This window comes from Leguminivora glycinivorella, chromosome 3 (genome assembly GCF_023078275.1).
Source record: "Leguminivora glycinivorella isolate SPB_JAAS2020 chromosome 3, LegGlyc_1.1, whole genome shotgun sequence".
NCBI lineage: Eukaryota > Metazoa > Arthropoda > Insecta > Lepidoptera > Tortricidae > Leguminivora > Leguminivora glycinivorella.
The window spans coordinates 374,659-392,729 of record NC_062973.1 but is presented as its reverse complement, the minus strand read 5'-3'; the positions used below and the strand labels follow the sequence as shown (position 1 = coordinate 392,729).

Below are 18,071 nucleotides of genomic sequence, written 5' to 3'. Positions count from 1 at the left end.
TAAAATTCCCAATTGATACAAACAAAACCTAACAATCTACGAGAAGATAACTACTTATTCTAATAGAAAAGTAGAGCTTTTAACCCATACCATAACATTCTTCATTCAAATCAATACTTGTTAAGTCCAAGCGCAACTTACTAAAACGGTATAAATAACTCGCATACCTCGCTCCCACGAACCTCATAATAGCCTGTCCACATCTGTTTCTACCTAGCTCATCAGCCGACGACTTTTATACGTTATAAATAGACGCAGTATATCAACTAAGACAAAGACAAGAGTGACAATGCGCACACAATGAGGTGGTCTCGCAGCTCGCACGTGTAGCACACGTGGCACAAGGTGCTATTGTCTGTAAAGGTTACACAACTTAATTTACAACCGACGCTAAAACTATTATCAAAAATCTTTCTAAAATATACAGCCATAGAGTGGAAGTTGGGGTTCGAAGGTTCAGTTAGTTGGAGGTAGAGTTTATGAGGGTAGTATAGCTTTACCGCCACTCGATAGCTTTTGTCTTGAGATTTACAATGAGTTCCGTCGTTTTTGCAGAACTTGTTCAATATTTTTTTGTAAAATCATTAACAGTTCCTTACAAAAGTAATATAAAAATAATCAATTGCTGTCATATTTTAAATTTTTATGGTTTAATTCTACCAACCTGTACTTAACAGCTGTATTACCAGTAAACCCTTTCTCCGGTAAAATTAGTGGGATTGTTTGCAGACGTGTCTCTTTAATACAAAATTAACACCTAACTAAGGCAAAAACATATGGACTTACAAAATAACATTCTCAAAATATACATACCTACTGATGTCATAATAAAATTTCGTCTAAAACATAGATATAAAAAATACATACTATCTTATCGAGATTTTTTTTAAATGGACTATGATAAATACGCTGTCATCAACATAATAAATATGTTAATAAGTACCATTCTGAATACTCTTACTAAAGGGAACGAATGCTTAAATATTCATATATTAATAATTAGGCAAGCAATATCGAGTCATGCGTAATACGCCGCAAAATGCCTACTCAGGTTGCTGAAAATTAGAAAACCAAGTCCCCATTGATGTACTCACAGTTCAAGGCAAACCATCGCGCGAAACGGTCGCCTACTTTGCGCGTTACATTGTTTACCTCCATTACTTTGGACCGGAAGATATCAGTGAACTTTAAATAATAAATATAATTCTATAAAAGACTTTTAAATTATTTATGAAATTATAATAGCTACTTTAGTTAAATAACAATTTTCTAAGGAGTAAAAAGTTCGGTTTTATTTTAAATCGGTGAATACCAAAGTGCATCAAAATGATGGCGTATTATCATTATGCGGCAAATGAGCAGTACAGATACTCCACTTACAACATATTTGATGCACTAGGTAAGAAACTATACATAATTACATAATTTATATAATTGGTGACCTACATTATATATTCTAATGTCATTATCATAAGCTTCATTACGTTCATTCATCTAACGTTGACGTAGATCTCAACTTATCGTACGAAATGGCACATTCCATTAAGCGTCTACGATAGCATAAATACTGAATCAATTTGCACTATGTACCAACAACATAATTATATATGCGCAAACAAGATTAGCGAAACGTTTATAACACCTAGTCGTAGCAATAACAAATCAGAGTCATTCGTAGTCCCATTGGCTACATAACGATGACCGCAGACCCGTCCGCGTTCCGAGCGCCGCGAGACTCCCAGCGCCATCTAGCGACCGAAAGCCGAACTAAAAGTGCAACGGCTGCTCCGCTCGCCCCTGATGCACGCGCGCCCGCTTATCGGCCTCGCACGGAAGGTACGACGTCCGACCAGATAGCGATTTCATTGAAACATCAACACTATTCTCATTGATTAAGTGTAAATATTTTTTTTGTCGTATCATAATTACCCAGTGATAAAAGCGCTACATTAACGTTGTATTTATAAAGCGTTATAATTACTTCAATTACTTGTCATAATCATTAGCGACGAGTGCGACAAATGAAAGGTGCCGAAGTAATATGCCACGTCTTCGTCTCGTACGAGTTGCGATACTTTGGCAGATAGAGACAGGTAGAGCATCAATGGGAAGGTGGAGCGTCGAGCGTATGTAAATAAACAATCGTAGAGGCGGTATATTAACGGTTAAAAAAAGAGTGCAGAGGTGTTATATTATAATAATATGATCGGTATGTCATTATCGAGTCCGGTGATAGCGACCGCGGAGCACGGTGCCGTGCTAGCTCTACTAATTAAGTATAGGTGGGGGGAAGGGGCGGGCGAGGCAGGGCGGGGCGAAGGCGGGCCGCTTCATTCCGCCGCGCGCCGCGCCGCCGCTCGCACGTCAGTCCGCGCGCGCGGGCCATGGTCGCGAGAACCGATGAGAGCATGTTCGGGTGCTATGGTGACAGCTACTCGTACCGCCTGTGGAGCCTGGCCAACGTGTGGGGCGCCTGCCGATGTGAGTAGCGCGCCGGTGCCGACGACCGAGACTCGACCCCGCTGACGTCAGCGGAGGCTGTGATATCTCCGTGTAGTAGATAGATAACGCAGTGTCCACGCGAAGTGCGTATCGCGGGTAGTGTGTGAACAGAGGTGTCGCTCCATGAAAGTGCAGAGCCCTCTTATGGGAGTTGGCGGTTTGTACGAATGCTTGGCGGCCGGTTGGCTTGCGGACATGAGGAGTAAGCAAGTCCCGACATCCACCACCTCCGCCAGGCGGCTCGCGGCCTTAAGTAAGCTTCCTTTCTTTTTGTTTTTATTTGCATTTTCTATCTGTTTATTGAATTTACCAAAATATTCTATTCTTGTTATTATTTTATTGTGCCCTCGCAACTGATTGCTCTATCAGAAGAATATTCAATTTTGCACAGGCTATACACATAAATTCTTTCTTAATCTTGAAAATGGAAAAGAAGTTATGAAATTATTCTTTAATGACTTGTGTTTTGTGAAGTTGAAAAGAGCGCAAATTAAAGAACAGTAAAAATTGAACAGCAAAGTTCCCCCTCACAGAATCAGGTGAGAATGATATCACCTCAGCCGCATTAAAAATAAAACTCGAGCACGTCTTCATTAGAAGTAACCTTCGTGTTCGGTAATCTCCCCTCGGTCCCTCGGGATATAATTCATCCACTTGAGAATCGGGAACAGGTACACACAGACTTGAAAGAAAGTTTCGTTTGTCGAGGGGAACCCGCTCGCTTTCACCGTCTTAAAACGTAAATGATTATGTTGTTTTAATTCATTTTGCTTTTTCTCTTACTTTTTATTTCTTCTTCTTTGAGTGCCGCCTGTCTGGAGAGGATATAGAAATAATAGGGCCGGTTAATACAGTACAGTGCGTTGAGATGAGAAAGTTCGTGGAACGTATGAATAAATTAGTGCAAGTTCGTTTTATCGTTTTCCGCGGAGCGGCCGCTTCCGGGCTATGCGCTTAATAACATTACCCACCGCTGCCGCTGGACACGCGATTACACGAAAAACTGTTCATTTATGTACAACTAAATATTTGCTGCAGGTTTTTGAATATTGATTATGCGTATGTTAAAACTCTGAAATATATTATTTGATGTGTAAGATATGAAACGGTTACCGTTACAGGTTAGATTATCTAACCTGGATAAACCGCGTACTTATAGGTACATATTTTAGATATTTCCATGTTGGTAAAATTATTTTATAATGTAACCTACAAAACTTCTCAAACTTCAATATATTTTCATGTTCCTAAAATCACTTACATTTAACCATTATTTCTAATGTAAATTTGGTGATAGACGAAACAGCGATTCTGTCGTAATATTTTTATTAAATTTGCCCATCGCCCCAACTCATTAACAAATAGTATCAGTTCACAAAGTGATCGTAAGCTACCAGATAAACAAGTAATTAGAAATGGTGTTGTTATCAGTGTTAATGTAAGCGTCGTCAATAGGTGCTTCGCTAATCGCCTATTTATGGAGTTTAAAGCACAAACTAAATTAACGGCGACAAGCAAACGCGGTAATCGCTCGCCAAACACGGCACATCACGTGTGACCGGTGTGACTGATGGATGGATCACATAGGTAACGGATACTGGAAATTATATTTAAAAATATGGGTATTTCTAAACATTGATAATCACTAAAATAAAACTATGGAAACGGATTAAATCGCGTATAATGAATTTACAACGTCGGGACCAATTGTAAATTCATTATACGCGATTTAATCCGTTTCCGTAGTTTTATTTCATGAGTAACTATCGCGGTAACCGAAGACAATATTATTGATAATCACTATTAGATGGATCTTTTTCTCATTTCAGAAGAATGTTATAATTGTACAATCACTGTGTTGGATTGATTTCACTTCACTTTATTAAATTAACTTTCATTGTAGGTAACTATTACTCTCCATCAATTTTGTAGATATCCGTTTTCTGACCGTTAACTAAAAAATGCTGTAATTTATATTTTTTTCTAAATTGCGAATATTATGAATCGCGTAAAATAATGCGTGCAAATTAAAACTAGATAGGTTTACAAAATTAATGTTAATCGCTTTAGCACATTTGCATACATATTTAGGTACAACTTCTATGGAAAGGGTTCAACTTCTATGTAACTTGAAGGTTTTGAAAATTTTGTAACGCAACTGGCCACTGTCTAATCAACGAATATGCATTAATTAAATTCATGAACTTATGGATAACGGCAATAATAGGTACTTGTGTATCAAATGTTTAAAATATTTACATTCAGATATTCCCTTAACATTTCATAGGTAGAGTCAGATATTTTACAATATGAAATTGTGTGGGTAGGGTACCTACATTAAAGAATTAAATATTTCAAACAGAATAATTTTACTATGTGTGGTCATCAGAAATTCATCATTTTGATATTTGATCATCATCATATTTACAGAACATACGTTAATTATGAGTATTAGAGTGGCATTGTGCAACGTTCAGACTTTGGCACCGTTATCAATGGCATTTCCTGGCGATGGCGTAGGTAGCAGCACACGTCCTGCCTCATCACTAGGTAAATAACCCGTGCATTTCCTCTGCGTCTCAGATAAGCACTTTAGACTTTGTTCCATCTACCTAGTTGATTTTAGGTCCGAAATCTATAACCGCCAAATATTCGTGTACCTAATACATTTTAATCAACATCATCCTCAACATCGTCTTTCATGAAAGAAATAAATTAGGTACAGAATGAGTTTGAGTCGTTTGTATATCAGAAACTTCGAAATAAAAATAAACAGTAATCGTAATGCCTAAACACTGTTTAAAAATACCGAAGAAATGAAATTGTAGCGCCAGTAAAGATATATACTTTCATATGCAATTAAAACAATCAAATTCAAATAAAATGGCAAACTTAATAAATATAAGGAGAGTAAAAAAGCAATTTAATTTCTAAAGAAAACCGTTGTGTAATCTAAAAACAAAAGAGACGCAGACATGTATCCGCAAAATTACAAGTTGGTGGCCATAGAGAAAACAAAGACGCGAAACATGTGCCGTAGCCCGTAATGTTCCTAACACGGACGTCCTTTCGGTGTAAAAATACGACGGTTAAAACAACAAAGCCGACCGCAGATCATAAAACAGAAGCGCACTACAATTGAACAAATAGCGCGCGTCTAAACAATTCGATAGTTCTCTCAGCGCGCAATTACAATTCCCGAGACGTTACAACATGGTGTCTGGCAGGCGGAGTTTTTTCACCGACACAGGTGCGACCAATCAACGTCCGTGTGTGCAACAATCGGGCTCTTATCTGCGCGCTTGTGTGCGTGTGATAATTGTTATTTACTCTAACAGGCAATAGGAAGCGAGACTTCGTAGTGTGCGTAAGGTTTTTTATCAGCGGTTAACGGACGCACTTGCCCGTGCGCAGATTATACTCGTAGGTGTTTTATCCGCTCTACCTACATGTTGACATGTTTTATGTGAATTCAAATGCGATTTATTGCGGGCGGCGAATGAAAAAATGGGCCCGGTGTTTTATAAACAATTGTGTTTAATGTAGCAGTTTGCTTTGGCATATAATGTAAATACAATAGTTATATTTTATTACCTAGATACTTAAGAGAAATAATATAATTATGTAGGTAAAGTTTTAAAAGAATTCCGTTCCTATTTTAGTCGGTCTCAGATTATTGAAGTATTCGAGATATTGTAGAGTATCTATAAGTTCTATTACGTATTTTATAGCATTTTTTATTAAATTACATTAGGTATAATTTTATCCTTCAAAGATTATTTACTTGACACTGAAAAAACTGCAAAATTTATTTGCAGTTTTGCCTACTTACTTATATCAATTTATTTTAAAAACATTTCATTTTACTAAATACTAGATAAATGTTGTTAAACTATTTAATTTTATTAGCACAACACCCGATTTGTTTGCCTCTTGTTTTATTTTACTTCGGCCGTAGAGCTGCGCGCCGCGTGATTGCCAGCGCCATCTGTTGGCGAGTAGCGGAACTAATCCCACCCTATTCGTTCATACAAAGCATGTAAAGCGTTTTTGAACTTATTTGATTGAAAACAATACAAAGATGATATTCTATTGATTTTAATGACTTTTGATACTTTAAAAACAAGATTTTTTTTAGGAAAATAGTGTACCTACGTAGATTAAATTTCATTATAAGTATATGTATCTATGTTATTAAATGTAGGTAGGTACGTTAACTGAAGTTAATTTAAAATAGGTAGGTAGGTATTTAATTGTCATACCTTCATTAGGTTATATTGATAATATAGATAACATGATTAGTAACGCATTGGAAATATGAGATAAATCGAAGTATGTTTAGAAACTTGGGTATACATATTTCAAATTTACAGCGCCGTTAAATATCACGAGCAATGAAACAATTTGAAATTACAGCCACAGTAGACAATTACACATAGCAAACACCTAACTGCGTGTGTTAAAGAGTAACCGTTCATTCAAATAGCCGAATGCCCGGTAGATATTGCACTGTCATTTATGTTTAGCGACGCTTTATTTAGGTATTCACTATCACCTCGCCCGTAAAGGGGAACGGTCGGTTTACGAGGCCGTATTTTCTAAAATTCAATACCGGTGTCCGATCGCGGATTACGGCCAGCTTGCGTGCAGTTACGTTATTCCAGTGACTACCAAAAGCCAACACTCGGATCAACTAGTTCAAAATAGGCTTTTTGATTACGCATTGTCGGTTCGGATAGAAGTCGTAGTTATTCTGGTTCACCTGAGTACGGAAAGCGGTGGTAACCCGCCAGCTTGCACCGTAACTCGCAGCATACAGCGACGCTCGATCTAATTAATACGTCCGAACGTTGTTTTGCTCTTTATTATATTTGATTTACGACGCGCGCCCGCCAGCGGTGCTTTTAAAAACGTTATTACGCTGGAAAATGGGCCGTATTACCGAAATAACCGACTCCAAATTGAATTGTTGCCGTGTTTGTTTTTACAACGCCGCCGTAAAGGTGTCCGCGATCATTTTAATCGTCGACAACGCGATTGTATTGTTTCCAATTGGGCTTTTATGATGCGTAGTACACGGATCGTGCCGCACAGCCGCTGTCGTGTTCGCACTCTCATTAACGATAATTAAACGGCAAAAATGGCGTCGATGACATTGGATTATCGCTCCCATTGTCTTGCTCTTCTTTTCGAGGACCACTTTTTAATCAGAACCATTTAATCCTATGTAATCGATATCACTAGTCACTAGCTCTTATAACTATCGTTTCATAATACTTAATTTACGCTGAATTGATGGTTTAATTTGTCTTTCTACATCTAATTATAATGGCAGTCTAAAAGTATAGACTTTGTAGGTTTTAAGTACTAAAGTCGAAATAGATATGATATGATATAAGTGCGCTTTTTCAGTACACTGCATCTATTTTAGTTTATAATTTTCCTATTAAGCAATAAGATAGGTATGTGACAAGAAAAAGTTATGAGTTACTGATCGCTATATTTTGTTTGTATTTAAAATCAATAGCAACATAATGTATTATAAAATATTAATGAAAGATTTTATAGCAGATAATGCTTTTGGGTTTATTAAAGGGATACCGTGATTACCTTTTTGTTGTTTGTCGAGCTCCCGATATTTTGGTGCAGTTACGAGCAGCATGATCACGGAAAACCAAAAACGTAATCACGGTCTACATCCCGGTCAATATAAATGTAATTTGTTGTTGAAATACCTAAAAGTACCTTCATATAACCGTTAATCACTCAAAATTCTGAATATAATTTGTTTAGGTGGCCATGCTAAAAGTGTTTCTCTGTTGTTGCAGTCCGGCCGCTCTCAGGCGAGAGCAAGCCGCCGGACGAGGAGGAGGACCGGGGCTCCCCGCTGGGCCCGGGCGGGCCCTTCTCCTGCAGCCAGTGCCGCGGCGCCTACCCCACGCGCGAGCAGCTCGAGCGCCACGAGACCCTGCACTCGCCCAACACTCAGGTGGATACTGTCAAATATGTTAGTGCATTGTATATACTGCTTCTATGAGTCGCTGTTTCGGTCACTAGCGACATTTTGGAAATCGAAATATATCTGAAGCTATAACGAGACATCTTATCTTATATCTGCGGAGGCCCTTACGGATACACTTCGACCCATTGGGATCTTTTGTGCAAATTGCAATTACCCGTTACGATCTTAAGATCCTTCAGATATTCAGGAGCATCAGGTTTTATAGAAATAATGTCATGTTACATTATATTTATAAAACCTTCTTAAATATGTTAGTGTAGTAATCGTAGGTACTTTGTTATTAGTCACTAAACATGAATAATTTCACTGACTATGCGATTATTAGCGTTAGGTATCGTTTAGTCTAAAGAATTGTTAGCTTGATACAATTTTGAAAGCAACTCTGAAATTAATTCTATGTAAATATACTCTCACTGATGATAGGGCATTATAGGAATGAGATATTCTTAGTGTGAATTCTTAGTGTGTATTGTAAAACTAACAATACTCCTATTGTCAACAGGCCTGCAAGATCTGCCACAAAAGCTTCGCAAATGTATACCGACTGCAGCGGCATATGATAAGCCACGATGAGAGCGCGAACCTTCGCAAATTCAAATGCAACGATTGCGACAAAGCCTTTAAGTTTAAGCACCACTTGAAAGAACACCTCCGCATACATTCCGGAGAGAAACCGTTTGAATGTGCCAACTGCGGAAAGAAATTCTCGCATTCTGGCTCTTACTCATCGCATATGACTTCTAAGAAGTGTTTGGTTATGAATCTCAAGATGGGCCGCATCAAGCCTAACAACCCCGCACTCAACCCTGACCGAAGCCCTTCACGCAAGCGCTCCAATGCAATGGCTAGCCAATTAAATAATAATATTGCCCCTAATGGAAGCTCCTTCTTACCAATCCTTCCTAAATACAACGAGGCAGCGTTCTTCGCCAACATGTCACAAGACAACGGCTTCCATCGCTCGCCGCTCGGCAGGATGCCATTCTACATGCCTCCTGGTATGCCCATGAGCCCAGCAAACGGTATCGCACCTTACAGCTTCCCAGCGCAACTTACCCAGCTATTTGAGCAACTCGCTTCATCGCAATACCACCAAAGAAAAATAGAAAATCCTATGAGCCCGAAACGGAGCCCTCATCCAACGGATCCCGAAGATATGATAGAAGAAGTGACTGAAGAAGACGATAAGCGCTCGGAGGGAAGCGCCGAACTAGTTATGGACATCGAAGATGAAGAGGCAGTCTCTATTAAAAAAGAGCGTGAGGAACGAGAATGTGATCTGAGATCACCCACTCGTAACTTAGATACCGTCCCCTTAAATAATAATGGCCCCGAAGCCGACAACAATCAATCTTTCAACACAATATTAGAATCTGTTAGCGCATCAGTAACTAAACATTTCTTCAGAGCTAATATGGAAAAGATGTCTCCTATGTCGGGCAGCATTTGTCCGAGCATAGAGTCGCCGCCGACCCCACACGTCATCATCAAAGACGAACCCGAAGATTTACACAAATGCTTAAAATGCAATGCTATTTTCAGAAATAAAAGCGATTTGTTAGATCACGAGAAGGCGTACTGCGGAAATTTATTAACATTTAGGAAACACGAGGGCTTGGCGGCACAGGTGGAAGAAACGGTAGCGCTCAACAGACTAGAAGCAGAAATGCGGGCATCCATCCAAAGCGGAGTTAGTGCCAGCGAGGACGAAGATTTCACAAGGGAAGGCCGCGACGAGAAAAACTCCACTCACGATGACGTCCGGAAAATTAGAGTTCGAACCAACTTAACCGACGAGCAGCAGGCGATTCTAAAACAGCACTACGCTATCAACCCTCAACCAAAACGAGAGGAATTCAAAAAGATCGCTCAAGAGATCGGTCTTCATAATAGAGTAGTGCAAGTCTGGTTCCAAAATAACAGGGCGAGGGTTCGAAGAATGACGCAGACAGTAGCAGTGTACGATCAGCCTTTAGACCTGTCGACCAAAAAAAGCGCGTCGGTGACGTCGAGTCCGTCGCCGTCGCCCTGCAGCATTTCCGTCACACATTCCGACTCCGAGGAAGCGGTCAATCTGAGCCAGAAGTCCTCGCGTAGCACAACGCCCCACCGCAACAACTACTTGAACACATACCCACATTCCAATTGTTCTTCATCGTCCTTCACCGACTTCCGCCTGTCACCGTCGCCGGGGGAGTTAGGGGCCCAGAAACGGCCTTTAACTCAGAAACTAAACCCTACAATACCGATGGACAAGCTTTTACAATACAACGACATGGCAAATACTCGGTCGCCTATGCTTAATATGCACATGGACGGGCGCGCGCCTGGGCTAAGCCCGTCATACGAGCGACCGCTGTGGGGCGAGGAGATGCTCGCCCATAACGACTATGATGACGAAGGGCCGGTACTTAAGAAGAATAAACTGAAGATGGAGTTCAAGGAGGGCGAGGGCCAGTTCGTGTGCGACCAGTGCGACAAGACGTTCGTCAAACAGAGCTCGCTCGCGCGGCACAAATACGAACACTCAGGTGAGTTTCATCAACTATTAACTAATTTACTACCTATTTTTCCTTTACGTAATAAAAATATCACAAGATTATTTCAAATAAATCGACCATTTGTAGGCGGAATTCAGAACTAAATCAGCTACCAATAAATGTTGAGATTTATTTTAAACTCATTGTATTCGATTTATTTCGTCTTCTTAGTTTTTCATTGTGCAACTGTCGCGACCCAAGATTATTAATAAAGACGAGAAATATTAGCTCTTCAGTATTTGTAACTAATAAATTGGTTTGGGTATTGAAAGGGAGCCTATTCCTGCCAACAAACTATTCTACAGTTTGGTGGAAAGTGTAATGTAAAAAAACTGTTTCATTTTTATTGAATAAATAATTTAAAATGTTATTTGTATTTTTTGTTGCGTAGGTCAGCGGCCGTACAAGTGCGTGGAGTGCCCAAAAGCGTTCAAGCACAAGCACCACCTGACGGAGCACAAGCGGCTGCACACGGGCGAGAAGCCGTTCCAGTGCTGCAAGTGCCTCAAGAAGTTCTCGCACTCCGGCTCCTACTCGCAGCACATGAACCACCGCTTCGCCATCTGCAAGCCCTACCGGGACTAACCCTCCCACCTCTCAACCACGCTGCCGCGTGATGTCATACTCGCATTCTACTGCATAATACTCATAATACTCAAGTATTCGTCGCCCGGTATTTTCGTTTCCAAGTTAATTAATATTGCTCAACGTCATATTTTTATACGGTAGAGTACGAATTCCCTATTTATATTGTATAGTGCCAAATATACCAAAGGAATGTGCCATGCTAATGCCAAAAATTTTATCGCGTTAACATTTTATCTCTTTAAAATTATACCTATAGTTTTATGTGCCAAATACCAAAGGCCGGTACCTGTAGCATAATACTCGATAAATGTAATGTTGTTCTCTTTATATTTATTATTGCCATATATAAATATGTAATAAGCTAGATGTTCTGTTTAAAGTTTATTTGTAGGATCGCGACGCGAACGCAGGCCCGCGGCCCACGCCGCGCTGCCCATGTGATGACAATATTCTAGAGTTATAACACTGATATTCATTATTTTCCTTCTATCTACCACTACCATGTATATAAATGAACAATATACGTACAACAGAGTACCTACGTGTCGCACAGACCGTCGGCCGACAGCCGACGACGAAGGCATCAAGGCCGGGGCGTCTAATAGGCCAAAAGCCCATCCTGTTACGAAAATAAATTTTATAAACAATAGTTTAAGGTTCTCGTAATACTTTAGATAGATTCAATCTTAAATAAGTCTTAAGCATTCCATAATACTCCTATGGGATCTCTGCTGTGTTTAAAAAACTTTTTCGATTAGTCCAAAGATTAGCTTGTAACGTGTAAATAATTCGTGTTGTAAATATTGTAAGAGTTATCTGTACATATGCTCGCTTGCTCTCTCAGTCCGTGTGGCTTCTCCTGCCGCATCCGACACAATGATATGGTGACAATAATAAACGATTTCGATTATTAAACCCAATAGGATTAAATATGATATAATTAAACTCTACCTATAGATCATAAAGTCCGATAAGATTTCACAACGATTTTACTCAGTAAACTAGTTGAATGTTCTGTCTTCACTACCTCCGTAGCACAGTTTACTTTCATTTAATACTGCGATAAAATGTATTTGGATAATAATTTAATGTAGCTATTAATGACATTTACATTTAAACCAAACCGCCATTTCGAAATGTACTTAATTAAGTTTTATTTCACTTATTAAGTGCTTTAAGACCAGAATTCTAAAAACGATCACCCAACAGCAGTATAATAGAACAGAAAGTTCCTAAGCAAAAAACATTAAATTAGAGATATTTAGATACCTAATAATTATTTCTATATGTTCTAATATAGTAAGTAGACTCAATTTTTCAGAAAGGTTTCAAAGCAACGAATTACAATCATAAATAACAAACAGTATATAGTTACTTTATCCTTTAGTATTTACCTACATTAGAAATTATCACAGTATTCGAACACCATCAAAATTCATGAAACATTGGAGCCACAACATTGTTATTAAAAACAGTATTTTCAGGAAATGTCATAAAAACATCTTTATCATTTTATCGGTAATCATGATAACATAATCAAATATCAGTAATGACAAGTATATTTTCGAATATCTTGAGCAAAATGTACCGGTTTTGATAGATTTTTATTGTTCTTCAAAATTAAAAGATAAAGCCTGTTTGACACATTTCATATTTTATCATGCCTAGTTATAATTTAGTTTTATGTAATTATAATTTGACGTTGGACGTGTGAGGTCCGGATCACCTGGTGGGCTAGGGAAACCAAAGATTAATTATGTGTTAGCTCGATGCGGACTTGTACCATATAGCATCCCATCACATTTAGTTTTACTTAGTTTTAGTTTTGTGCCAAAAATATTTAAGACTTAAACTAATTTTATACCTAAAGTTGTAAGTGAAATTTTTATTTTTACATGGAATGGCATATGTACTGTGGCAATGTTTAGTTACTTGAGCAATCATTATTGCGACAAAAGTATTTCTTCCTTTGTGAGTCCACGATAGGTTTAGTGGTAATGATAAGCCAATGTGAATTCCTATTGCCATATTGTGTTTGTTGTATTGTATGTATGGATGTGTGGGAGCGAGGCTGGTTGCTGATTTGTTAATGATAAGTACCTACTTTAGATTGTTAAACTTACCCATAGATTAACATGTGTTAAAATATTACCTATATAAATTATAGTAATTCATTTTACTTGATATTATAATGTATATTGAATTTATGAATATTAAAATTATATATATTGACAATTCAGTGCAAAAAATCTGTTTTATTGTTTATTTTAATCATCTTCCCCTACACAAACAAGTCTCATCGTCAATCATTTAAGAGTTGGACTCTTGTTGTTGGATCAACTTCCATGAGTGCCGACCTTCTGCCTTCCTGATATGACATGACATTCATTCTTTCCTTTATTTGGGTCATATACGCACTCTTTGGTCTCCCCCTTTGACAAACAAGTCTACTAGAAGTTATATGGTTAAGATAAACAATAGATTGTAGACATTCTGAACAGGGCAATTATCCAATACTTAAACCTATAGGAAAAACAAGGCCTACAGTAGATACTGGTGCTAAATTGGATATTTGCAAATAATTTTAACACAAAATGAAAGTACCTAGCAAAAATAAGGATTATGTAATCAATCCCTTACAGCAGTCACACTAATCCAGTAGGTAATATTATATGCATATTTTTTATGAATTTTATGTAAGTCAATGTTTTTAATTAGGTATGACAAAAGGTCTATAAACAAAAGCCTGATGGTAATTATAGTAAGCAATTAAGAACAAAAAAACTGAAGGAAGGTCCTTATCCTTATCCATTTCTCATGGGTACTTTTACAGTGGTAGAATAAAATAAAGACTTTTTTTCCCTATCCATGCCTGAAATATGATGAATTGATGAACTATGGTCAAACTATTTAATTTAATGGCAAATATCTACATGTTTCCATGACATAAGGGATTTTTTGGATGCCTAGCCACAATGTAACAAAACAATTATATTAGAAGTATTAGAACACCTACCAAAACTGGTATAAAACAAAAACAAGAGCGTGTCGGGCCACGCTCAGTGTAGGGTTCCGTAGTTTTTCGTATTTTTCTCAGAAACTACTGCAACTATCAAGTTCAAAACAATTTTCCTAGAAAGTCTTTATAAAGTTCCACTTTTGTGATTTTTTTCATATTTTTTAAACATATGGTTCAAAAGTTAAGAGGGGGGGGGGACGCAATTTTTTTTTCTTTAGGAGTGATTATTTCCGAAAATATTAACACGTTCGACGCCGGCAGCGTTTCACTAAGCCCTTTAGCTATGCCGGGCGTAATTATCGTAGTCACATATTTGTGTCACTGGCATAGGAATAACATGGTCACAAGGTATGTGTCAACTGGCATAGTTCAGAGGTAAATTACTAAAATGCGATTATTTTTATTTCGCGGCGTCAGTCATCTCTTTGACGTGCAGTGGGATGATGCTAATGCTCGAAAAATACGGAAAAATAGTTTAAAACTCACAAAATGGAAGAAAACCGTAAGTAATTACTTTATCACTCAGTGTTTCTCAAACTTTAGCACTAATGAACTCAACATAGATTATTATACACATAGATATCTTCACTAATAGCATTCAATGTGATCTCTATTGTTTCCCATAAAAAATGTTGCAATGTTTTTTTGTATGCATTTTCGTAAGTTGTAATTTGGCTTACTAACTTCCTCAGTATTTATTAAATTTTCATGGCACCTATTAAACCAATTGGTCTCGCCAATATTTTATATCCGCTTTTAAGGACAAAAGATAACTAGCAAAAGCAACTGGCAAAAGGGTAGGGTTATTTTTTGAAACAATTTTGTTCCGCCAATAAGTCGACGGAGCCCCGCTACGCGGGCCTCCTATTTCCGCTCTAAGGTACAAAAGGAAACTAACGAACCTACACGAGGAAAAGGGGTTATTTTTAAAACAATTTAGTTCCACCAATAAGTAGACGGAGCCCCGTTACTCGGGGCTCCTATTTCCGCTCTAAGGAATCAAAGGAAACTAACAACCTAGCTAAGGAATGGGGGTTACTTTTTGTTTGGAAGTCATAAATAATATTTTATGTGTCAAAATGTTTCTGTGTACTTATATGTTTGTCTGAAATATAATATACTTTAAGAGTTTTGGACATTAAATCTATATGCAGACCAATCAGTAGGGCTTCAAAATATATGCCTAATAATATTTCTGAATAATTATTGTTATACTTTTCAATTTTATACTCATCAACTTTATGACTTTTGAGATTATGATATCCAATATTATGGTTTGTTATTGTTAGAGCCATTAAACATTATTCGTAACAAAAATTATGACTAGTGATGTTTATGACCACAAAATATATGAATAACAACTTCTGACTAACGAAATTATGAACAATAAGTTTATGGGAAAGAAATATTATCGTCACGATTTAGTATAAAAGAGCCCATTAGGGTATAATACTGCCATTTAATCCAGAGGCAGCACTACTGAATCAGGTTTTCTCGTAGACATGACATGATGTGTGATGAAACTGATGAATAAATAAATGAGCATAACAAAACCAACCAAGCTTAATTATTATTCCATTTTTTAAACTGTGAATATCTGATGATTTTAGGGGACCGTAGTCAACTGGGAACCCTTATAGTTCCGTCATGTCTGTCAATTAATTAATAACATAACACCGCTGACAGACATCAAATCAAATTGACATAATTTTTAAGAAAAAAAAACCGCCTTCCTTTGGGGTTCTGGTGATAAATACTTTCAAATGTTGGATTATGTCATCTGTATATTGTATTGTATATCTGTATATTGTATTATGTCATATTCATCTGTATATTTTTTAATGTTTGTTATTCGATATCTCTGTCATTTCTGAACCAATTTTGAAATCTGGATGATTCTGAAGTACCTACTTACAGATGAGAATGATTATCAGAACGGAACTCTAACTAGGGGCGGCTCACTCTTCATCAGCAGTTCCACTGCACCAAATGTCACTGTTCTGGACGTAAGTGCATGCTGTTCTTATAAAAATACCAAAGTCACTATAAGTGTGCCGTTCAGATTTGAGGAGTTCCGTTCTGACCATCATCAGCAGTTCCACTGCACCAAATGTCACAGTTCTGAATGTAAGTGCATGCTGTTCTTATAAAAATACCAAAGTCACTATAAGTGTGCCGTTCAGATTTGAGGAGTTCCATTCTGACCATCATCAGGAGTTCCACTGCACCAAATGTCACTGTCACTGTTCCGTATGTAAATGCATGCTGTTCCTTTAAAAACACAAAAATCACCACATGTATGCCTTTCAGATTTGAGGAGTTCCCTCGATTTCTCCAGGATCCCATCATCAGAACTGGGTTCTGAGAAAAATGGGACCAATCTGTATGCATATACATTCAATAAAAAACAATTTTTCAAAATCGGTCCAGTAACGACGGAGATATCGAGGAACAAACATTTAAAAAAAAACAGACGAATTGAAAACCCCTTCCTTTGAGATTTGGAAGGCGGTTAAAAACGGCACGGAGTCAAAAAAATACTAAAGAAATATGCTACTTCCCGGGTTAGCTTACCGGGGTATAAAAATTAGTACTAAATTGTTAACTTATTTCATATTGGCTGTGAAATCTACATATTACTTAAGTTCCTATGAAAATTTTGAGAACCACTGAAATCTGTCTTAAAAATGACACATATTTGTGCCACCCGGCACTGTATAAAGGTAATCTTGTGCAATATCAAAAACTTACAAATTTTGAAACCAAATCGTATTTAGATTTAATTTTGAATAGGTAACATAACTTGTACGTTCAATCATTTTTTATTAAATTTGAAATTTGGCAACAAAAAGGCTTATAAATTAAAACACACATATGTGTCCCTGGCATAGGAGTAAGGATTTTTTGATCACAGACGCTGTGTCACCGGCGTCGAACGTGTTAATATTATCAAAAAACCATCTTAGTAAACCCTTATTCATTTTTAAATACCTATCGAACAATATATCACACGTTGGGGTTGGAATGAAAAAAAATATCAGCCCCCACTTTACATGTAGGGGGGGTACCCTAATAATAGTTATTTGTTATACAAGGGGGCAAAGTTGTATTTTAACGCCGAGTGTGGAATTGAAAAACGAGCAAGTGAAAGGATTCTATAGTTGAACCACGAGCGAAGCGAGTGTTTCGAGAATAGAATCCTGAACTTGCGAGTTTTTTAACACACGAGAAGTAAAATAAATTTGCACCCGAGTGTAACACAAAACTTTTCCCCTCACTATAGCGAGGACACTACAACGCAAAAAATACGTTTATCACTGCTTCCAGTAGTTCCACAGGTGGTAAATCATCTTTATTACTAGATTCACCTACTTTTATCTATTTTGAAGCAGTTAATTTG

At 37.6% G+C, this 18,071-nt stretch overlaps 1 protein-coding gene across 5 annotated transcripts; it reads left to right on the top strand.

Annotated features, from left to right (window-relative positions):
* The first annotated feature begins 1,256 nt into the window (after positions 1-1,256).
* LOC125242708 (zinc finger protein 1) lies at positions 1,257-13,920 on the top strand. 5 transcript variants are annotated; one of them, XM_048151611.1, is made up of 4 exons: positions 1,257-1,399; positions 8,331-8,509; positions 9,027-11,055; positions 11,456-13,920. In XM_048151611.1, exons 1-4 carry the CDS (start codon positions 1,327-1,329, stop codon positions 11,647-11,649), a joined length of 2,475 nt encoding a protein of 824 aa, XP_048007568.1. In that variant the 5' UTR covers positions 1,257-1,326; the 3' UTR covers positions 11,650-13,920. The 5 variants fall into 5 exon arrangements, with proteins under 5 accessions (XP_048007568.1, XP_048007566.1, XP_048007564.1 ...); XM_048151609.1 differs by lacking the exon at positions 1,257-1,399 and adding an exon at positions 1,697-1,836 and having other exon boundaries at positions 8,331-8,491; XM_048151607.1 differs by lacking the exon at positions 1,257-1,399 and adding an exon at positions 1,697-1,836.
* The last annotated feature ends 4,151 nt before the right edge of the window (positions 13,921-18,071 follow it).